General features: G+C 44.3%; 1 protein-coding gene across 2 annotated transcripts in view; it reads right to left on the bottom strand.

The window, feature by feature from the left end:
* Positions 1-24,914, bottom strand: part of LOC121541407 (DENN domain-containing protein 1A-like) — a 242,331-nt gene that overhangs the window by 42,282 nt on the left and 175,135 nt on the right. For both annotated transcript variants that reach the window (XM_041850396.2, XM_045208002.1), the window contains exons 11-13: positions 14,480-14,525; positions 14,227-14,328; positions 451-576 (exon numbers count right to left, since the gene is read on the bottom strand). In XM_041850396.2, the coding sequence (XP_041706330.2) occupies positions 451-576; positions 14,227-14,328; positions 14,480-14,525 (274 nt within the window). The remainder of the gene's footprint in view (positions 1-450; positions 577-14,226; positions 14,329-14,479; positions 14,526-24,914) is intronic.

Here is a 24,914-nt window from a genome sequence, read left to right as displayed (position 1 = left end):
AGGGGTACCATCTGTGCCATTGTTAGGACGTGTGTCCCCTCTCCGTCTCCCCTGGTGGGGGGACTGGTACCCCGCGTAAGGGGACTATCGTGCTGGGCTACTCCCTCCCTTTACACTGGGGGTCACGGGGATATGCATCGCTAATGCTATTATCCACACACAGTGAGAGAAGCATGCATGTGCACGAGTGTGTGGGCAGACACACACACAGACACATTCACACATACAGTACACACAGGGATACACATGCACACACACACACGCACACGTCACTCTTCTCTCTCTGTGTGTGTGCGTGTCTCTCTCTCTCTCCCTCTGGCACATCTACAAAAACAAACCATGTCTATTTCTCTGTCTCTCACATTCTCACACTCGCTCCTAACTGTAAACCTTCCCTCCCTCCTTCCCCTCTTCCCTCTCTCTCTCGTGTTCTCCCTCAGTATGGCTCACCGGTTCAATCTGCAGTGCGTTCCTGTAGCTGCCGAAGAGAGCGGCCTGTGTTCTTAGAAAGGCTCGAGCCACGCCGTCTCCTGTCGTTGTGGAAACCTTCTTTAGGCGGTTCTTTAAGGAGGACACCTGGGGAAAACAAACAACAACAAGCAGTTACACCTTACTATTGTTTATGTCGTCTACATAAGGACTGCGTGATTGAGTGATAAGCAACGTGTAACATTTTCACAAGAGCCACCTCCATAGTCATAGGTGCATTTACAGGTAATGTTTACAGCCAACCTTACCCCAATCCCTTCTCTTTGGCTCCCGCCATCCATCTCTTTCACCCTACCTTAATACCTTCTCCCATCATCCATCCATCCCTTTCACCTTACCAGTGTCTTTATCTATCCCTCTCTCCATTCACCCATCCATTCCTTTCCCAATACCCCAGTCCCTTCTCCTTTCCTACCAACATCTCAACCCTCTTTCCTCCCTTCATTCCCCCTTTCCCCCAGAGATAGACTGAGAGTATCTCTCGCCCCTAGGCCTCTCATCCCCTCTGGTAGCATCTAATCCTGACCCCGCTATTTTAATCAGCCCATCCCTTCCCCAGGCCCCCCTCTCTCCCTTCTCCCTCTCTGGCATCCATCCGCACAGCGCTGCTGGAAAAACGGCTCCACGAGTCAACAACAGCGTTATTCTACATGAATACACTCCATGAGACGGCCGTTTAGGCTAATGCTCTAGCCGGGAGCAAGCGCACGGGGGCTGAAGTAATCCTTTCTCTTTCCCTCTACTCTCTCTCTTCCCCTGTCGCTTCTCTCCTGTAGCGAGCTCCCCTGGTTATTAAGGACGCTTGGTTACCTTGTTAGCGAAAGTTTAGCCTCCCCCCGAAAACAAAAAACTTGCGACTGGAAAAATAACTGTAGGAAAAAACACCGCTTTTTAGTGGCATTCGACATGACCTGGGTTTGTTCTCTTCCACAGTGGAGGCAAGGCAGATAAGACACGCAAATCAATTGTTGTGTCATTTCCTCCCTCATTTGTTTGCATGAATAGTTTTATTTGGAGGAAATGGAAAAGAGTGGTTTTGAAATGTCAACATGTAAGCTCAATGTACAGTGTCTACTTTGTATAGAGCATTACTGTGTGTCTAAAACAATATTCCCCTCTGGGACATTAAAGTATATCCTATCATCCTATCCTAATGTGAAAGCTCAAGTCAATCAGAGTGTCCAGAAGGTAGAACGACTTTCATTTTCTGCATTCAGGCATAACATCATGCACAATATAAAACTGTCATACTGAGTGTATAAGGAAAGAGTAACGGGCCAAAGACAGTGCCCAGGGGAACACAATGCAATAGTCTCTTAATGAAGACCCCTTTTCAACAAGTACTCTTCCTTCGTCACTTCGTCAACACCAGGGGTGGCCAACTCTCATCCTGGAGAGCTACTGCCTGGGTGTGCAGGCTTTTGTTCCAGCCCAACACACCTGGGCTGGTGTGGTAGGCTGCAACTAATCAGCCGCTTATCAGGAACTTCATTCTATTGTATTTTGAGTCATTGCATATTTCTATGATCTGATGCTTCCTCCTTCTCACTACCACCAGCAGCCCCACTTCCTCCTAACGCTTCCTTAATACTTCCTCTACCTTTCCAGAACAGACACACACGCACACACTCTCCTCTTAATGTCCCCCTCTCAAAACACACTACAAGACAAATGAAAACCCAACAAAAATCCAGAATTACAGCCTTACGTTAAAAGGAAGAAATGAAAAAAAGAATGAAAAAAAGAACAGAGACGGGAATAAGAGGATGGGGTGAGTGTGTAATGACAGGACAGAAGTCTCTTAAAGGTTTACACCGTTTCTAGGAGCGGAGCCTGGGGTGGGAGGCTTTACGGGTGGGAGGCTTTCTGATGTTCCCCAGTGATACTGCCAGAGACACGCTTGAATATGTGCTGAATCAACCTTTAAACACTAATACTATAGGAACTGTGCCCCTTCAAAATCAGTAATACTGTAGAAACTGTCCCCTTTAAACAGTATGAGAACTGGGCCCGTATCCACAAAGCGTAGGAGTGCTGATCTAGGATCAGTTTTGCCTTTTAGTTCATAATGAATAAGATTGTATGGACAGATACTAGATCAGCACTCCTACCCTGAGACCCTTGTGGATACGGACCCTGGACATCTGACAGCAGACAAAGAGAGATCAGGGTAATATGTGACCACCCTTAGCGGCGTTGGCATAAAGTGGATGTTTCTGGTTATCAGGGATACAGTATTTTCAACCCAACTTCCGTTTCCCCTGAAAAACGGAAGTGGGGACTCCGCTCAGGCTTCTTTCTATGCCTGCTACGTTAGGTTAATATGTGACACACATGTATCATCTGGCTTAGTCATGGAGTCAGCTCGGGTAAATTCACACACATACTGTACACACATCCATGCAGTCATGTAAGCATGCAGACACTCATTTAGACACATGCATATAAGTGTGACCGTGCATGAAACACACAAACAGAAGGACACACAGACATTGAAGACGCTGCAGACACTTCAAAGCAACCAGCCGTTCTGTGGCACTCTTCGTTCCAATGACAGTTCATGAATATATTTCACCCACTTGTCACGCAAAGATAAGAACACGATAACATTTTAGATGCCAATGTAAAACAAAAACACACAGGTAGACAGGCAAATAATACAGCCTGAATTCCAAATTGATTAAAAAAAATAAAAAAACACCCATCTACACACAATAGCACATAATGACAAAGTGAAAACATGTTTCTTGAACATTTCGCAAGCACTTTCACATTTTTGTTCTGAAGTCATTCCAGCATTGCTTTGGCTGTATAGCACTTTGCATTTAGGCCAAAGAGTTACATTTTTGTCTCATCAGTCCACAGACTCTTTTGCCTTATGCTCTCAGAGTCTTTCATGTGCCTTTTTGCAAACTCGAGGCATGCTTCATAGTATAGTTTCCGCTCTGACATACACTGTCAACTGTGGGACCTTATATAGACAGGTGTGTCCAAACAATTGAATTGGCCACAGGTGGACTCAAATCAAGGTGTAGTGACATCTCAAGGATGATCAAAGGAAATTTGATGCACCTGAGCTCAATTTGAAGTGTCATAGTAAAGGGGTGTGAATGCTTGTGTAAATGAGATATTTCTGAAATTTCATTTTCAATAAATGTGCACTGTTTCACTGTCAATATGGGGTATTGTGTGTAGATGTGTGAGAAAAAAAACTCCATTTGAATTCAGGCTATAACACAAAATGTGACCGGTTCTATGTAGCAACATTTGAAATTATGTTTTTTCATTGGATAAAAGTAAAGACTCAAAGCTATAAAATGCTATATCATACACTGCAGTTGAGGAACAATGGGAAAGTTATTCTGCTTTGAACGTTGATAAACTTGTAACCTCACTTTTGAGATAATGGTCCTTGAATGTTTTGGTACACCTTCTAGAGAGCTTCTTCTTCTACACCCATTCAGCATCGTTCACACCCTCTTAAGCCTTAGCCCCACCCATCTCTTTAAGAATTCACGTGAGGCCATGTGCTAAATAGATTGAATAAGGTAGTGTAATAAACAATCAAAGATTTCAAGACTAAAAGTTGTGAAAGTAGTAGCATAAAGTAGTAGTAAAAATATATCTAGTCCTTGGCCTATATCCTAATCTGACTTTGTTGCAGGTCATGTTGTTCTTCACATTACCGTCTCTGGTAAACACACACTATATGTCACACCCTGGCTCTGGGACTCATTATGTTGAGCCAGGGTGTGTTCATTCTATGTTTTCTGTTTCTATGTTGGTAGTTCTGTTGTGTTTATTTCTAGGTTGGTCTGTGTGACTCCCAATCAGAGGCAACGAGTGTCAGCTGTTTGCTGGTTGTCTCTGATTGGGAGCCATATTTAACTGTCTGTGTTTCACTTTGGGTTTGTGGGTTTTTGTTCCGTGTTCGGTCAGTGTTATCGTTGGACGTCACGAGTCGTTTCTTGTTTTGTATATTTAACTTTAACTAATTAAAGTCATGTTTGTTTCACACGCTGCGCCTTGGTCTACTCCTTTTCAAGACGATCGTGACACTATATCAAATAAAATCAAAGTTTATTTGTCACATGCGCAGGATACAGAAGGTGTAAATGGTACAGTGAAATGGTTCCATGCATAGTGGAGTCTTTTGTTTAGACATGTAGCTTGCTCGCTAGCTAGCTAGATAAACAATGAACAATAATCCTAACTCATACTAGCATGCACCTTGCATTAATCTGCAGGTAGCTAAAGCTAACCAACTAGGTTCATTGTTAGCTAGCTCCATTTCTTCCCCATCACTGTCATCAGAAGAATCTACAATGTCTGGTTCAATTAAAATGTTTTTACCTAAATTAGGGATTTCCTCATCGTCTGCTTCAATTTCAGTCAGAGAGAGTTAGCATGGCAAAATCGTCCTCTAGAAAGCAGTCCATCAAAACTTTTTCCCACTGTTCTTTGTCAATAGTACCTGTTAAATTCAGGGCAGCAATGTTGAGAGCAGTAGCAACACGTTTTCAGTTCTTCATGATATATTTCAAAAAAAGCCGCGTTAGAAAGCATTATCTACACATACTGAGCAGCTCATGTTATAGACAGAAGCATGCTACATGGCAGACCAATAAACTAATCTCTCGGAATGTCCAGCCCATCCATTAACTCAGCCAATCATGGCTAGCAGGAAGGTTGCTGTCTTTTTCTGTGGCTAAACCAACTTGGCTCGTAATTTAACAATTGCATTTGTATTTAATGATGGCATATACGTTTGTTATTACAGCACATGTCCAGAAGGCTTTTCTCCCAAAAACGCATTTGGACGAAAAAAATTATACTAATTCAAATGCCTCTCCTGTGAAGAAGTGATGTGCGACACACAAATAAAGAAAAACCCTTGAATGAGTAGGTGTGTCCAAACTTTTGATTGGTAGTGTATATACATGGCATTCTCTCAACCAGCTTCACCTGGAATGCTTTTCCCACAGTTTTGAAGGAGTTTCCACATATACTGAGCACTTGTTGGCCGCTTTTCCTTCACTCTGCCGTCCGACTCATCCCAAACCATCTCAATTGGGTTGAGGTAGGGTGATTGTGGAGGCCAGGTCATCTGATGCAGCACTCCATCACTCTCCTTCTAGGTCAAATATCCCTTACACAGCCTTGAGGTGTGTTGGGTCATTATCCTGTTGAAAAACAATTGATAGCCCCACTAAGGGCAAACCAGATGGGATGGCGTATCGCTGCAGAATGCTGTGGTAGCCATGCTGGTTAAGTGTGCCTTGAATTCTAAATAAATCACAGACACTGTCACCAGCAAAGCACCCCCACACCATCACACCGCTTCCTCCATGCTTCACAGTGTGAATCACACATGCAGAGATAATCCGTTCACCTACTCTGCGTCTCACAAAGACACGGCCGTTGGAACCAAAAATCTCAAATTTGGACCAAAGGACAGATTACCACCGGTCTAATGTCCATTGCTCGTGTTTCTTGGCCCAAGCAGGTCTCTTCTTCTTATTAGTGTCCTTTAGTAGTGGTTCTTTACAGCAATTCGACCATGAAGGCCGGATTCACGCAGTCTCCTCTGAAAAGTTGATGTTGAGATGTGTCTGTTACTTGAACTCTGTGAAGCATTTATTGGGCTGCAATTTCTGAGGCTGGTAACTCTAATGAACGTATCCTCTGCAGCAGAGGTAACTCTGGGTCTTCCTTTCCTGTGGCGGTCCTCATGAGAGCCAGTTTCACCATAGCACTTGATGTTTTTTGCGACTGCACTTGAAGAAACTTTCAAAGTTCTTGAAATGTTCCAGATTGACTGACCTTCAATGCCTTAAAGCAATGATGGACTGTCGTTTCTCTTTGCTTATTTGAGCTGTTCTTGCCATAATATGGACTTGGTCTTTTACCAAATAGGGCTATCTTCTGTATACCAACCCTACCTTGTCACAACACAACTGAATGGCTTAAACACATTAAGGGGGAAAGAAATTTCCCAAATTAACTCTTAACAAGGCACACCTGTTAATTGAAATGCATTCCAGGTGACCACCTCATGAAGCTGGTTGAGAGAATGCCAAGAGTGTGCAAAGCTTTCATCAAGGCAAAGGGTGGCTACTTTGAAGAATTTGTTTAACCCTTTTTTGGTTACTACATGATGTTTTGATGTCTTCACTATTATTCTACAATGTAGAAAATAGTGAAAATAAAGAAAAACCCTGGAATGAGTAGGTGTGTCCAAACTTTTGACTGGTACTGTATATACAGTGTATTTGGAAAGTATTCAGACCCCTTAACTTAATCCAAATGTTGACCCTTCGCCCCAGTCTGAGGTCGTGAGCGCTCTGGAGCAGGATTTCATCAAGGATCTCTCTGTACTTTGCTCCGTTCATCTTTCCCTCGATCCTGACAAGTCTCCCAGTCCCTGCTGCTGAAAAACATCCCCACAGCATGATGCTGCCACAACCATGCTTCACCGTAGGGATGGTATTGGCCAGGTGATGAGCGGTGCCTGGTTTCCTCCAGACGTGACACTTGGCATACAGGCCAAAGAGTTCAATCTTGGTTTCATCAGACCAGAGAATCTTGTTTCTCATGGTTTGAGAGTCCTTTATGTGCCTTTTTACAAACTCCAAGCGGGCTGTCATGTGCCTTTTACTGAGGACTGGCTTCCGTCTGGCCACTCTACCATAAAGGCCTGATTGGTGGAGTGCTGCAGAGATTGTTGTCCTTCTGGGAGGTTCTCCACAGAGGAACTCTGGAGCTCTGTCAGAGTGACCATCGGGTCCTTGGTCACATTCCTGACCAAGGCCCTTCTCCCCCGATTGCTAACTTTGGCAGGGCGGCCAGCTCTAGGAAGAGTCTTGGTGGTTCCAAACTTCTTCTATTTAAGAATTATGGAGGCCACTGTATTCTTGGGGACCTTCAATGATGCAGACATTTTTTGGTACCCTTCCCCAGATCTGTGCCTCGACACAATCCTGTCTCGGAGCTCTACGGACAACTCCTTTGACTTCATGGCTTGGGTTTTTGCTCTGACATGCACTGTCAAATGTGGGACCTTATATAGACAGGTGTGTGCCTTTCCAAATTAGTCCAATCAATTGAATTTACCACAGGTTGACTCCAATCAAGTTGTAGAAACATCACAAGGATGATCAAGGGAAACAGGATGCGCCTGAGCTCAATTTCGAGTCTCATACGCAAAATATCTGAATACTCATGTAAATAAGGTATCGGTTTTACATTTTTTATAAAAACCTGTTTTCGCTTTGTCATTATGGGGTATTGTGTGTAGATTGATGAATAATTGTTTTTATTTAATCAATTTTAGAATAAGGTTGTAACGTAACAAAATATGGAAAATGTGAAGGGGGCTGAATACTTTCCGAATGCACTTGGCAAAGGAGAATTGCTTATAATATACTGTATTTGGCCTGCGGGGATAGTAGTCCGTGGGATTTGGGATATGTGAGGCTTTGAAATGGGAATCACATACACATCTCTACTCTTAGATTCTGGATCAAAACGGGGTTTAGGTGGTGGGCATTGCGGGGGGCATGGCAATGGGTGTGGTCAGCCCGGTAGAAATTGTAGAGAACATTTTAGAGGCCCTCATCTTGGAGGTGTAGACATTTTTGCACTTTTAACCCAATTTCTGCAATTCTACACACATTTTCCAACGGAGATGAGAGACATTTTTGCCGTTCTAAAGCTAATTTCCTGCAATTCTATTCATTGTGTCATGGATAATGCTGTGTTCATTTTCTGAAAAATAATAACAAAATCAATACTGCAAAATTAATTGTTTTGGGAATTTTCAATTCTCCCTGTCTGTCTAGCTTTTATTTTAGTGATTGTTAGTTGTTAAAGATTATATTATTGAAAGATATAAAGGTCCATTATCTTTTCTACACACTTTATATCTGGTTTCAGTCATTTAAGTTAACACTGAAAGCGTTTTTCAATCGAAAATATTCATTTCTAATTATTCATTTTTTTACACAGTTTGTAAAAACACTTAGGCGGCCACCCCAAAAATCCCTGCAATCAAATTACATTTTGTCACGCCCTGGCTCGGGGGACTCTCGTATGTTGAGCCAGGGTGCTAGTTTATATGTTTTGTGTTGTAGGTTGTGGGTCTAGTTTGCTTATTTCTATGTTGGCCTGAGTGACTCCCAATCAGAGGCAACGAGTGTCAGCTGTCAGCTGGTTGTCTCTGATTGGGAGCCATATTTAAACAGTCGGTTTTTCATTAGTGTTTGTGGGATTTTGTTTCTAGTCTGTTTATGGTAGACCGTGCACTGTCACGTATCGTTTGTTGTTTTGATCGTGTCTCTTAATAAAGAGTATGTTTGCCTGCAACGCTGCGCCTTGGTCCTCTTCATCTGTTCTAGACGAACGTGACAGAAAATCCCACCACAACTGGACCAAGCAGCGAGTCGAGGAGCCATCGCCAGGGAAATCCCTAGCAGATCTCCGTGGCAGCCTCGACTGGGTCAAGCCGAGTGAGGAGCGGAGAGAGTGGACTTGGGAACAATGGAGGAAGAGCTTCGACTGGGTCAAGCCAATTGAGGAGCTGAATAGCGGGAGTTGGAAGCAGAAGAGCGAGAGTTGGGCGAGAATTATAGAGGCCTGGCCCACGGGGAGGAGAGACCCCCAGAAATTTTTTAGGGGGGGGCTCACGACGTCGGGGCAGCAGGAGGCTGCGATAGAGCGGTCCAGCGGGTTGGCAGAGGAGGCCGCCAGGTTACGGGGGCCACTGGTCGAAGAGGGGGTGGAAGGTGTAGAGGCACGGCGAGAGGTACTGGGGTGTGTTACCAGTCCGGTCCGGCCCATTCCAGATCCCGGTGTAGGGCCAGTGGTGTGTGTCCCCAGTACGGTCCGGTCTGTTCCTGCTCCCGCACCAAGTCAGTGGTGCGCCGTCAGCCCGGCTCGGCCCGTTCTGCTCCCCGCACCAAGTCAGTGGTGCGTTTCGTCAGCCCGGCTCGGCCCGTTCCTGCTCCCCGCACCAAGTCAGTGGTGCGCTTCGTCAGCCCGGCTCGGCCCGTTCCTGCTCCCCGCACCAAGTCAGTGGTGCGTTTCGTCAGCCCGGTTTGGCCCGCTCCTGCTCCCCGCACCAAGCCAGTGGTGTGTGTCGTCAGTCCGGCACAGCCCGTGCCTGTTCCACTGGTGCCTGGTTCGGCACGGGTCAGCTGCTTCACGCCGGAGCTAGAGCAATCCGCTCCACCAGTGTGCAGTCCAGCTCCGGTCAGCAGGGCCAGACCGGACCAGGGGTACTTTGGGGGGTTAGTGAGCGAGTGGGGATCATGCCCGGAGCCGGATCCGCCGCCTAGGCGGAGTGCCCACCCGGTCCCTCCCCTGTTGTGTTTGGTTGGCGCGGTCGGAGTCCGCGCCTTTAGGGGGGGGTACTGTCACGCCCTGGCTCGGGGGACTCTCGTATGTTGAGCCAGGGTGTTAGTTTCTATGTTTTGTGTTGTAGGTTGTGGGTCTAGTTTGCTTATTTCTATGTTGGCCTGAGTGACTCCCAATCAGAGGCAACGAGTGTAAGCTGTCAGCTGGTTGTCTCTGATTGGGAGCCATATTTAAACAGTCGGTTTTTCATTCGTGTTTGTGGGATTTTGTTTCTAGTCTGTTTATGGTAGACCGTGCACTGTCACGTATCGTTTGTTGTTTTGATCGTGTCTCTTAATAAAGAGTATGTTTGCCTGCAACGCTGCGCCTTGGTCCTCTTCATCTGTTCTAGACGAACGTGACACATTTGGAAAGTAACCATTGCTCAAGAGCATCCTGTTCCGGAACTGTAGAGCTGGAGAAGTGGGTATGTGTGTGTGCATGTCTGTGCAGATTACACATCCCTTCCAGTCTCCAAAGTGCCCTTTTGGGTGTTGGCATTATTTCCCCAAAAAATATTATTTTGTATAGATTTTTTGTCATTGAACCCACTGCCCGCAATTCGTTGTGATATCGTCAAGTTCGCCACACCCAGTCCTTCCATTGGTTGCGCCTGTTTATCTGCCCTGTACAGAGCTCACGCACGCCCAGTATCCAAACATGCATGGCTTGAGAGATGCGGTCACCGGTCGAGTATGTGTAGCGAGCTACCTAGTTTAAATATCAACAGTACAGCCACAACAGTATAACATTTGATTAACACTTGATAAAACTTGATTTGGCCTACATCATCATCAATATTCAGTCTGGTTGCCTGATATGTGCAGCAGAGAGAGGCAAAAAGACATAGAGAAGACATACTGCATCAACGACCCTCCGACCCAACTCCATCCCTTCTTCAGTCGGGAGTTGCACATGTGTGTCAGGGCAGCAGCAACACAACTGCTACACTCTAGCTAACTACCATATACTAAAATATCCACACAAGCCACTAGCCATCATGAGTTAGAAGATTATGAACATTACATTATGAAGTTATTATATTGATACGAGTATTGAAGATGAATCACAATCAGTAAAATAAATTGAGCTAGCTAACTAGCAGATTTACATCAATCATCAACATCAATGATCAGCTGATATCCCACCCTCTTTTCCATCATGTGTTTAGGAGGCAATGTAACTACACCTAACAAAAATATAAACGCAACATGCAACAATTTCAAAGATTTTACTGAGTTACAGTTCATATAAGGAAATCAGTAAATTGAAATAATGCAGAAAGTTCCTAATCTATGGATTTCATAAGACTGGGAATACAGATATACAGTGGGGAGAACAAGTATTTGATACACTGCCGATTTTGCAGGTTTTCCTACTTACAAAGCATGTAGAGGTCTGTAATTTTTATCATAGGTACACTTCAACTGTGAAAGACGGAATCTAAAACAAAAATCCAGAAAATCACATAGTATGATTTTTAAGTAATGAATTAGCATTCTATTGCATGACATAAGTATTTGATACATCAGAAAAACAGAACTTAATATTTGGTACAGAAACCTTTGTTTGCAATTACAGAGATCATATGTTTCCTGTAGGTCTTGACCAGGTTTGCACACACTGCAGCAGGGATTTTGGCACACTCCTCCATACAGACCTTCTCCAGATCCTTCAGGTTTCGGGGCTGTCGCTGGGCAATACGGACTTTCAGCTCCCTCCAAAGATTTTCTATTGGGTTCAGGTCTGGAGACTGGCTAGGCCACTCCAGGACCTTGAGATGCTTCTACGGAGCCACTCCTTAGTTGCCCTGGCTGTGTGTTTCGGGTCGTTGTCATGCTGGAAGACCCAGCCACGACCCATCTTCAATGCTCTCACTGAGGGAAGGAGGTTGTTGGCCAAGATCTCGCAATACATGGCCCCATCCATCCTCCCCTCAATACGGTGCAGTCGTCCTGTCCCCTTTGCAGAAAAGCATCCCCAAAGAATGATGTTTCCACCTCCATGCTTCACGGTTGGGATGGTGTTCTTGGGGTTGTACTCATCCTTCTTCTTCCTCCAAACACGGCGAGTGGAGTTTAGTCCAAAGAGCTCTATTTTTGTCTCATCAGACCACATGACCTTCTCCCATTCCTCCTCTGGATCATCCAGATGGTCATTGGCAAACTTCAGACAGGCCTGGACATGTGCTGGCTTGAGCAGGGGGACCTTGCGTGCGCTGCAGGATTTTAATCCATGACGGCGTAGTGTGTTACTAATGGTTTTCTTTGAGACTGTGGTCCCAGCTCTCTTCAGGTCATTGACCAGGTCCTGCCATGTAGTTCTGGGCTGATCCCTCACCTTCCTCATGATCATTGATGCCCCACGAGGTGAGATCTTGCATGGAGCCCCAGACCGAGGGTGATTGACCGTCATCTTGAACTTCTTCCATTTTCTAATAATTGCGCCAACAGTTGTTGCCTTCTCACCAAGCTGCTTGCCTATTGTCCTGTAGCCCATCCCAGCCTTGTGCAGGTCTACAATTTTATCCCTGATGTCCTTACACAGCTCTCTGGTCTTGGCCATTGTGGAGAGGTTGGAGTCTGTTTGATTGAGTGTGTGGACAGGTATCTTTTATACAGGTAATGAGTTCAAACAGGTGCAGTTAATACAGGTATTGAGTGGAGAACAGGAGGGCTTCTTAAAGAAAAACTAACAGGTCTGTGAGAGCCGGAATTCTTACTGGTTGGTAGGTGATCAAATACTTATGTCATGCAATAAAATGCAAATTAATTACTTAAAAATCATACAATGTATTTTCTGGATTTTTGTTTTAGATTCCGGTCTCTCACAGTTGAAGTGTACCTATGATAAAAATTACAGACCTCTACATGCTTTGTAAGTAGGAAAACCTGCAAAATCGGCAGTGTATCAAATACTTGTTCTCTTCACTGTATATCTGTTGGTCACAGATACCTTAAAAGAAGGTAGGGGCGTGGAACAGAAAACAAGTCAGTATCTGGTGTGACCACCATTAGCCTCATGCAGCGCGACACATCTCCTTTGCATAGAGTTGATCAGGCTGTTGATTGTGGCCTGTGGAATGTTGTACCACTCCTCTTCAATGGCTGTGCGAAGTTGCTGGATATTGTCGGGAAATGGAACACGCTGTCGTACACATTGATCCAGAGCATCCCAAACATGCTCAATGGGTGTCTGAGGGGTATGCAGAACTGGGGCATTTTCAGCTTCCAGGAATTGTGTACAGATCTTTGCGACATGGGGCCGTGCATTATCATGCTGAAACATGAGGCGATGGCGGCGTATGAATGGCAAAACAATGGGCTTCAGGATCTCGTCACATTCAAATTGCCATCGATAAAATGCAATTGTGTTCATATTCTTGTTCGTAGCTTATGCCCACTCATACCATAACCTCACTGCCACATGGAGCACTCTGTTCACAACGTTGACATCAGCAAACAGCTCGCCCACACAACGCCATACACATTGTCTGCCATCTGCACGGTATAGTTGAAACCGGGATTCATCCGTGAAGAGCACACTTCGCCGGTGGCCATCGAAGGTGAGTGTTTGCCATTGAAGTCGGTTACGACGCCGAACTGCAGTTATGTCAAGACCCTGGTGAGGACAACAAGCACACAGGTCAGCTTCCCTGAGACGGTTTCTGACAGTTTGTGCAGAAATCCTTCAGTTTTGCAAACCTACAGTTTCATCAGCTGTCTGGGTGGCTGGTCTCAGACGATCCCGCAGGTGAAAAAGCCGGATGTGGAGGTCTTTGGCTGGTGTGGTTACTCGTGGTCTGCGGTTGTGAGGCCGGTTAGACGTACTGCCAAATTCTCCAAAACAACATTTGAACATTCAATTCTCTGGCAACAGCTCTGGTGGACATTCCTGCAGTCAGCACGCCAATTGCATGCTCCCTCAAAACTTGAGACATCTGTGTCATTGTGTTGTGTGACAAAACTGCACAGTATAGAGTGGCCTTTTATTGTCCCCAGCACAAGGTGCACCTGTGTAATGATCATGCTGTTTAATCAGCTTCTTGATATGTCACACCTGTCAGGTTGATGGATTATCTTGGCAAAGGAGAAATGCTCACTAAAAGGGATGTAAACAAAGTTGTGTACAAAATTTGAGAGTAGGCTTTTTGTGCATATGGAACATTTCTGGGATATTTTATTTAAGCTCATAAAACATGGGACCAACACTTTACATGTTGCATTTATAGTTTTGTTCAGAGTAGCTTGCTTAACATTTGTAATGAGTGAGTGTATTGTTGCAGAAATAAATAGCCCTACGCAACAACAAACAAATCTTTGCACGGCCCTGCGTGTGTCTCACCACGTCGTTAGGCAGGCTTTGGAGGTCGTCGAAGGGTGTTTCCAGGGTGTTAGTGTCTACGTTGAGGACTACCACGTCATCCAGGGCCATCCCCCTCACCTTCTGCAGGGAGAAAGAAACACAGAGAGAAGGCTTGACACTTGCACACACACATTCACAGACACACACACACAGGCAGGCAGTCATACAGATATGCATACACAAACACACTTAGAGGTTGGGTTTATAAACCTGTCTGTGGTTAGGAACTTACCTCCATTAGGCTGGAATGTACTCCAATGAGGTAAGGCATGGGCGCACTGCAAAACACAAACAGATCAGTGAATTAAACAACCATGAATGTGAGAATTTACCCACAGCATGATCTCAGCCATGAACACAAAAGGGTCATATAACAACCCAATTTGCAGAGTAATGAGAAACTCAAACATACACTTGAGTACCTTGTTCATTTGTCATGATCATTGTGACACACATCGACCAGATTGTGTACACTTTGTACACGTTCAGGGCAAAACTTTGACAATGCAAGAAAACAAAAACATTGTCTCTTTATTTATGTCATATTCATTCATCATCAACCTTCAATAAAGTTCTCCTCGAAATGTTGCTTGTTTTTTCACAGTTGAACAAATTATATCAAATGATATTGGTCGCACACACATAATTAGCAGATGTTACTGCAGGTGTAACGAAACGCTTGTGATCCTAGCTCCAGCAGTGCATTAATGTCTAACAATTCACAACAATACACACAGATCTAAAAGTAAAAGAATGGAATTAAGAAATATATACATATTAGGACGAGCAATGTCGGAGTCCGGAGTATGAGGTCCATTCGGAAACTATTCAGACCCCACATTTTGTTACATTACAGCCTTATTCTAAAAAAATATATATATATTTTTTTAATAATCCATCTACACACAATACCCCATAATGAAAAAAGCGAAAACAGGTTTGTAGAAATGTTTGCAAATGTATAAAAAATTGAAAAACAGATACCTTATTTACATAAGTATTCAGACCCTTTGCTAGTGCTGGCCGCCCAGCCGAATTGCGCAATCGGGGGAGAAGGGCCATGGTCAGGGAGGTGACCAAGAACCCGATGGTCACTCTGACAGAGCTCCAGAGTTCCTCTGTGGAGATGGGAGAACCTTCCAGAAGGACAACCATCTCTGCAGCACCACCAATCAGGCCTTTATGGTAGAGTGGACAGACAGAAGCCACTCCTCAGTAAAAGGCACATGACAGCCTGCTTGGAGTTTGCTAAAAGGAACATAAAGGACTCTCTGGTCTGATGAAACCAAGATTGAACTCTTTGGCCTGAATGCCAAGTCTCACGTCTGGAGGAAACCTGGCACCATCCCTACGGTGAATCACGGTGGTGGCAGCATCACGCTGTGGGGATGTTTTTCAGCGGCAGGGACTGGTAGACTTGTCAGGATCGAGGGAAAGATGAACGGAGCAAAGTACAGAGAGAACCTGCTTCAGAGCGCTCAGGACCTCAGACTGGGGTGAAGGTTCACCTTCCAACAGGACAACGACCCTAAGCACACAGCCAAGACAACGCAGGAGTGGTTTCAGGACAAGTCTCTGAATGTCCTTGACTGGCCCATCTAGAGCCCAGACTTGAACCCGATCGAACATCTCTGGAGAGACCTGAAAATAGCCGTGCAGCGACGCTCCCCATCCAACCTGACAGAGCTTGAGAGGATCAGCAGAGAATAATGGGAGAAACTCATACCCAAGAAGACTGGAGCCTGTAATCGCAGCCAAAGGTGCTTCAACAAAGTACTGAGTAAAGGGTCTGAATACTTCTGTAAATGTGATATCTGTTTTTTGCACACTAAAATAATTAAAATGTTCTTGCTTTGTCATTATGGGGTATAGGGTGTAGATTGATGAGGGAAAAAACAACAATGTAATCTATTTTAGAATAAGGCTATAACATAACAAAATGTGGAAAACGTCAAGGGGTCTGAATACTTTCCGAAGGCATGGAATGTATGCGATGGGATGTATAGTATGTGGATAGAAAATTTAGTACATCTGTAGAATACGTAGGATAGAATAGTATATATACAGCAATAGTTGAATAGGATGGCACTGACTAGAATACAGTATATATACACTACTGGTCAAAAGTTTGGACACACCTACTCATTCAAAGGTTTTTCTTTATTTTTTATATTTTCTACATTGTAGAATAATAGTGAAGACATCAAAACTATGAAATAACACATATGGAATCATGTAGTAACTAAAACAGTGTTAAACAAATCAAAATATATTTTATATTTGAGAGTCTTCAAATAGCCACCCTTTGCCTCGATGACATCTTTGCATACTCTGGCGTCCTCTCAACCAGCTTCATGAGGTAGTCACCTGGAATGCATTTCAATTAACAGGTGTGCCTTCTTAAAAGTTATTTTGTGAGAGTGATGGAGTGCTGCATTAGATGACCTGGCCTCCACAATCCCCGACCTCAACCAAATTGAGATGGTTTGGGATGAGACGGACTGCAGAGTGGAGGAAAAGCAGCCATCAAGTGCTCAGCATTCAGTGAGGGAAAAAAGTATTTGATCCCCTGCTGATTTTGTACGTTTGCCCACTGACAAAGAAATGATCAGTCTATAATTTTAATTGGTAGGTTTATTTGAACAGTGAGAGACAGAATAACAACAACAAAATCCAGAAAAACGCATGTCAAAAATGTTATAAATTGATTTGCATTTTAATGAGGGAAATAAGTATTTGACCCCCTCTCAATCAGAATGATTTCTGGCTCCCAGGTGTCTTTTATACAGGTAACGAGCTGAGATTAGGAGCACACTCTAGGAGTGCTCATAATCTCAGTTTGTTACCTGTATAAAAGACACCTGTCCACAGAAGCAATCAATCAATCAGATTCCAAACTGTCCACCATGGCCAAGACCAAAGAGCTCTCCAAGGATGTCAGGGGCAAGATTGTAGACCTACACAAGGCTGGAATGGGCTACAAGACCATCGCCAAGCAGCTTGGTGAGAAGGTGACAACAGTTGGTGCGATTATTCGCAAATGGAAGAAACACAAAATAACTGCATGGAGCCCCTCGGCCTGGGGCAAGATCTCACCTCGTGGAGTTGCAATGATCATGAGAACGGTGAGGAATCAGCCCAGAACTACACGGGAGGATCTTGTCAATGACCTCAATGCAGCTGGGACAATAGTCACCAAGAAAACAATTGGTAATACACTACGCCGTGAAGGACTGAAATCCTGCAGTGCCCGCAAGGTCCCCTTGCTCAAGAAAGCACATATTCAGGCCTGTCTGAAGTTTGCCAATGAACATCTGAATGATTCAGAGGAGAACTGGGTGAAAGTGTTGTGGTCAGATGAGACCAAAATCGAGCTCTTTGGCATCAACTCAACTCGCCGTGTTTGGAGGAGGAGGAATGCTGCCTATGACCCCAAGAACACCATCCCCACCTTCAAACATGGAGGTGGAACATTATGCTTTGGGGGTGTTTTTCTGCTAAGGGGACAGGCCAACTTCACTGCATCAAAGGGACGATGGACGGGGCCATGTACTGTCAAATCTTGGGTGAGAACCTCCTTCCCTCAGCCAGGGCATTGAAAATGGGTCGTGGATGGGTATTCCAGCATGACAATGACCCAAAACACACGGCCAAGGCAACAAAGGAGTGGCTCAAGAAGAAGCACATTAAGGTCCTGGAGTGGCCTAGCCAGTCTCCAGACCTTAATCCCATAGAAAATCTGCGGAGGGAGCTGAAGGTTCGAGCTGCCAAACGTCAGCCTCGAAACCTTAATGACTTAGAGAAGATCTGCAAAGAGGAGTGGAACAAAATCCCTCCTGAGATGTGTGCAAACCTGGTGGCCAACTATAAGAAATGTCTGACCTCTGTGATTACCAACAAGGGTTTTGCCACCAAGTACTAAGTCATGTTTTGCAGAGGGGTCAAATACTTATTTCCCTCATTAAAATGCAAATCAATTGATAACATTTTTGACATGCGCTTTTCTGGATTTTTTTGTTGTTATTCTCTCTCACTGTTCTAATAAACCTACCATTAAAATGATAGACTGTTCATGTCTTTGTCAGTGGGCAAACGTACAAAATCAACAGGAGATCAAATACTTTTTTCCCTCACTGTATGTGGGAACTCCTTCAAGACAGTTGGAAAAGCATTCCAGGTGAAGCTGGTTGAGAGAATGCCAAGAGTGTGCAAAGTTGTCATCAAGGCAAAAGGTGGCTATTTCAAGAATCTCAAATTTTTGGCCTTACTGTGACATCGGGTGCTGTATGTGTCCTGGAGGGCAGGCAGTGTGCCCCCGGTGATTCATTGGGCAGACCGCACCACACTCTGGAGAGCCCTGCGTTTGCGGTGAGACAGCCCGACAGGATGCTCTCAACGAAGCATCTGTAAAAGTTTGTAAGGGTCTTGAGGGCCAAGCCAAATTTCTTCAGTCTCCTGAGGTTGAAGAGGCACTGTTGCTGCTTCTTCACCACACTGTCTGTGTGGGTGAACCATTTCAGATTGTCAATGATGATGTGTACGCTGAGGAACTTGAAGCTTTTCACCTTCTACACTGCGGCCCCGTCGATGTGGATGGGGGCGTGCTCCCTCTGCTGTCTCCTGAAGTCCACGATCAGCTCCTTCGTTTTGTTGACGTTGAGGGAGAGGTTATTTCCCTGGCACCACTACGCCAGGGCCCTCACCTCCTCCCTTCAGGCTGTCTCGTCATTGTTGGTAATCAGGCCTACTACTGGTGTGTCGTCTGTAAACTTGATGATTCAGTTGGAGGCTTGCGTGGCCACGCAGTCATTGGTGAACAGGGAGTACAGGAAGGGGCTGAGCACGCACCCTTGCGGGGACCCTGTGTTGAGGATCAGCGTAGTGGAGGTGTTGTTTCCTACATTCACCAGCTGGGGGGCGGCCTGTCAGGAAGTCCAGGACCCAGTTGCACAGGGCGGGGTTGAGACCCAGGGCCCCGAGCTTAATGATGAGCTTGGAGGGTACTATGGTGTTGAAGGCTGAGCTGTAGTCAATGAACAGCATTCTTACATAGGTATTATTTTTGTCCAGATGGGATAGGGCAGTGTGCAGTGTGCTGGCGATTGTATTTTCTGTGGATATATTGGGGCGGTATGCAAATTGAAGTGGGTCTAGGGTGTCAGGTAAGGTGGAGGAGATATGATCCTTAACTAGCCTCTCAAAGCACCTCATGACGACAGAAGGTAGTGCTATGGGGAAATAGTCATTTAGTTCAGTTACCTTTGTTTTCTTGGGTACAGGAACAATGGTGGTGGACATCTTGAAGCAAGTGGGGACAGCAGACTGGGATAGGGAGAGATTGAATATGTCTGTAAACACTCCAGCCAGCTGGTCTGCGTATGCTCTGAAGACGCAGCTAGGGATGCCGTCTGGGCCGGCAGCCTTGCGAGGGTTAACACGCTTAAATGTCTTACTCACGTCGGCTACGGAGATCAAGAGCCCACAGTCCTCGGGAGCGGCCTGCGCCGGTGGCATTGTGTTATCCTCAAAGCAGGCGAAGAAGGTGTTTCGCTTGTCCGGGAGGAAGACGTCAGTGTCCGCGACGTGGCTGGTTTTCCCTTTGTAATCCGTGATTGTCTGGAGTCTCTGCCACATACGTCTTGTGTCTGAGCCGTTGAATTATGACTCCACTTTGTGTCTGTACTGACGTTTCGCCTGTTTGATTGCCTTATGGTGGGCATAACTGCACTGTTTGTATTCAACCATATTCCCAGTCACCTTGCCGTGGTTAAATGCGGTGGTTTGCACTTTCAGTTTTGCGCGAATGCTGCCATCTATCCACGGTTTTTGGTTTGGATAAGTTTTAATAGTCACAGTGGGAACAACATCCCCGATAAACTTCCTGTTGAATTCAGAGGCAACCCAGAACATATCCCAGTACGCGTGATCAAAACAGTCTTAAAGCATGGATTCCGATTGGTCAGACCAGCGTTGAATAGACCTTAGCACATGTATTTCCTGTTTGAGTTTCTGCCTATAGGAAGGGAGGAGCAGAATGGAGTCGTGATCTGATTTGCCGAATGGAGGGCGGGCCTTGTAGGGAGAGTAACTATGGTTGAGAGTTTTTGAAGTGCGAGTACTACAGGCAATGTGTTGATAGAATTTCGGTAGCAATTTCCTCATATTTCCTTTGTTAAAGTCCCCAGCTACAATAAATGCGGCCTCAGGATATGTGGTTTCCAGTTTGCACAAAGTCCAGTGTAGTTCCTTGAGGGCCGTTGTGGTATCGGCTTGAGGGGGAATATACACGGCTGTGACTATAACCGAAGAGAATTCTCTTGGGAGGTAATACGGTCGGCATCTGATTGTGAGGTATTATAGGTTGGCTGAACAAAAGGACTTGAGTTCCTTCACGTTATCACAATCACACCATGAGTAGTTAATCATGAAGGATACACCCCCGCCTTTCTTCTTCCCGGAGAGTTCTTTATTCCTGTCTGCGCGATGTACTGAGAACCCAGCTGGCTGTATGGAGGGGGACAGTATATTCGGAGAGAGACATAATTCAGTGAAACAGAGTATGTTACAGTCCCTGACATCTCTCTGGAAGGAGATCCTCGCCCTGAGCTTGTATACTTTATTGTCCAGGAACAGAACATTAGCGAGTAAAATACTCGGAAGCGGTGGATGGTGTGGACGCCTCCTGAGTCGGACTAGAAGTCCACTCCGAATACATCTTCTCCGCCGGCGGCGTCTTGGAGCAGCCTCTAGGATAAGTTCATTTGCCTTGTGGGGTATAAACAAAGGATCTAATTCGGGAAAGTCGTATTTCTGGTTGGAATGCTGGTGAATTATCGCCGCTCTGATATCCAAAAGTTATTTCCGGCTGTATGTAATAACACAAAAAAACGTTCTGGGCTAATAATGTATGAAATAAAAAATACAAAAATACTGCAAAGATGCTTTGGAGCTAGAAGCAGAGCTGCCACATCTGTTGGCTATGACATAGGGTCCATTGACATGCTATCACAGTGAGACAAGAAGTTGGGATAAAACATTTTTACTTTCCAAGCATACTGTAGTGTGTGTGTGCCTCTGTGTGTCTGTGCATGTGTGTGCCCGTGTGTGTGTGTGGTGTGTACACTAATGTCTGATCCTGCGAAGCTAGACAAGGGACCCTCAGACACTCAAATACTGCCAGAGAAGAGATATGGCTGATTGGGTAACAGTCTGAAGGATAAAGCGAGCAAGGGAGGGAAAGAGAATGTGAGAGAGATAGGCAGGAGGGATGTGAGAAACCTGTCAACCCGTGAGGAGGTGATGAAGCCAGACCCGAAAACACTTAATTAACTGTCCTCTTCTCCATTTCTCCATCTCCTCAGCCTAGTGTGACATTCAATTAAAATACAGCAGCAAGCAGGGAAAAAGCCACAACAACTCAAGGGATCAAGAAGTACTGGAAAGCATAAAAAAAGGAAAATGAATATAGGAAAATGTAAATACATATCTGATTTGATGTTTTGGCCAATGCTAATCGTCCACATGGCCAATTATTTACTGTCGCTTCCTAAGCTGGAAGCTCCATTGCCAACTTCTCAAAAGCTGATGTCGAATTAGCTCTCGGCTACCATCTTTTTCGAGGTCCCCTTTACCAATTTCCCAACTAAAAGCCTTTTGGAGTGCTTTTACCTTCTATCTCCATGTTTTACCCTCAGTCGATAGAAGAGTATATAGGAACAATTAGCAATATACGAGAGAAGGAAAAGAGAAGGAGAGAAGGAAAAAAGAGAGAGCGATAATTAGCTTATTGCACCCATTCTCTCTACCCCCCTCCCTGTCGTGAACAACCCCTTTAATTAACACTGGCTGCTTACCACAAGAGAGAAAATCAGCTGTTGTTAGATATCTCCATATTTATGTTTCCCAAACATACAGTCTTTGTTTATGCAAATTCCACTTAAAATGGCCGATCGTCGTTTGGCTATTTTAATGAAGCCAGGGGTATTAACTGAGGTCAGTCATTCATAAAATCTCTCTGTGGGTCTGTAACCCTCAATTAAATACATTCCTAGCCTCAGTTATATTATTCCTCAGATCTCTCTCCTTCCTTTTCAATACCTAATGTGTGTATATGTTGGTTTCTGTGTTTCAAGAGAGGTGAATTACAGCAAAGTTTGATACCATTGCCTGTAGTACAGAAAGAGGGAGGGAACTTAATCGTGGCAATTTTGTGATTCCTAGAAAATAGACGCCAAGACCCCAATGGCCTCTTCGGCATCTAAAAAATTATGTTTCAGTAAGTTTCCATTTCTGTTGTCTCAACGTCAACAGTGAAGAGGCAACTCCGGGATGCTGACCTTCTAGGCAAAGTTGCAAAGAAAAGGTTTTGCCCATCTTTTACTTTTATTGGCCAGTCTGAGATATGGCTTTTTCTTTGCAACTCTGCCTAGGTCAGCATCCCGGAGTCGCCTCTTCACTGTTGACGTTGAGACTGGTGTTTTGCAGGTACTATTTAATGAAGCTGCCAGTTGAGGACCTGTGAGGCGTTTGTTTCTCAAACTAGACACTAATGTATTTGTCCTCTTGCTCAGTTGTGCACCAGTTTTATTGTTTCTTTAATCAGCACAACAGTTTTCAGCTGTGCTAACATAATTGCAAAAGGGTTTTCTAATGATCAATTAGCCTTTTAAAATGATAAACTTGGATTAGCAAACACAACGTGCCATTGGAACACAGGACTGATGGTTGCTGATAATGGTCCTCTGTACGCCTATGTAGATATTCCATAAAAGAATCAGCCGTTTCCAGCTACAATAGCCATTTACAAAATTAACAATGTCTACACTATTTCTGATTAATTTGAATTTGTTATTTTAATGGACAAATAAATTGCTTTTCTTTTAGAAAACAAGGAAATATCTAAGTGACCCCAAACTTTTGAACGGTAGTGTATGTATTTATGTGTTTATGTATGTGTTTATGTATGTATGTATGTATGTATGTATGTATGTATGTATGTATGTATGTATGTATGTATGTATGGAGCATAATGTATTTACAGTTTTATTCACGTTTTCAAGTACTGGTGAGAAATAATGCATTCCAATTATTGCATAGATTGTAATGGACACCTATGATGTGTGTCAAATACTTTTTTGGTATTTTGTTGTACTGATTATAATGAGCTAATGCTAAGCTATTTGCCAGCTATGTGTTGCGCCATGTTTGTTGACATTATACAATGCATTCTGGGTGTCACATAAACGTCTGTCAGACCAAAGATGTTATAATGAGTTGAAGGAATGGTTCACTTATCTTTCGAGTAAACTTCAGGAAGTGAATGAAGGGAAGTGAATGATCGTAGACAACACACCCCCTTCAATATGCATACTGGAAACAGGCCAAACTGATCTGGTCTCCTCTTATTATCTTTGGTTGAAGCGAAAAAACAAACATGGCGGCGTGCACAAACTACCCATCCTCAGATTATTTTTTTATATCTAGAAAGTGCTTTACTCAATTATTTTGATCAATGTTGAGCTCAACTGTGATATGATGAATTATAAATAGTAATTACTATTAGCTAATTCATATTGTGGTTTCTGTCAGCCGAGAGTTCTCTAAATATGACCGCTTGTCAATCTTTCCTCAGTTAGCGCTAGGACGAATGTGGCCTACATTTTCCAGTTTGGATGATTGGGTATGCTGTGGCTACTTCTGTGAATGTCTGAACATTGCATCCAAAAATAAACTGGTCACATTCAGGACAAAACTTTGTAAGGACTGTGTTTGTGCAAAACGTTTCTGTGAAAAGAACAGTGTGGCTAGCTCAAATGCTGACTGTTGCGTCAATAGAAACTGGGCTAAGGAAATGAAGATAACATCTACACTGAAACAATGAAAACTCCTGGAGCTTCTATGTGAGCCATCTGAAACAGAGCTGTGCTTCACACCTTCAGTTAACTGTACACCATGGGTGAAGGGGTCGGGGCGATTATTCCTGTTGACTGAGATAGGTCCACTTACTCGGGTTCACCATTATACATACACAAGCATGGACAAATACAAACACACGCCGTCACGCATGCACACACGCAAAACACACAAACCTTCAGCCTTTGAACCAGAATAAGGAACCAGATTCACTATAAATAATATATTTTTTAAAGTGACACTGTCCAAATATTGTGATATACTCAATATTATTGTAAACAGGGTCATATTGTACTATCCCACCCCTATTTCAGACACATTCATGCATACACATATGTATTTTATGTTACTGTGTCAAATAAAAATTTTAACGGGGCAATCTGCAGTTCAAACAACAACAAAGCATTACCCCGCCACTGTCTTGGTAAACAGTTAAGGTATGGGGCAGGAGAAATGTAAACACTCAAATTCATAGACAGAGCTAAATCAAATTTATAGACCGAGCATTGGATGCAAGGTAGAGCTCTCATCGGGCCTGAAAATTTGAGGCTGGTCTTACCCAAGCCCGGTGAGCTGAAGCCCAAAGCCCAGGCCCAGTCCGACATTACAGAAATGCAATGAGCCCGAACCCGAAACCCCCCCAGACTTCTAGAAAACAGAATATTGATTTAAACTGGTGTTGAGAAGGCAGAGGCGGGCGGAGTGAGGAGACGAGTAAACAGCCATTGTCTTAGAAAAGCGTGGAGAGAAGAAAA

This window comes from Coregonus clupeaformis, chromosome 27, assembly GCF_020615455.1.
Source record: "Coregonus clupeaformis isolate EN_2021a chromosome 27, ASM2061545v1, whole genome shotgun sequence".
NCBI classification, from domain to species: Eukaryota; Metazoa; Chordata; class Actinopteri; order Salmoniformes; family Salmonidae; genus Coregonus; species Coregonus clupeaformis.
The sequence above is the reverse complement of the archived record's forward strand: the minus strand, read 5'-3'. Positions and strand labels throughout refer to the sequence as shown.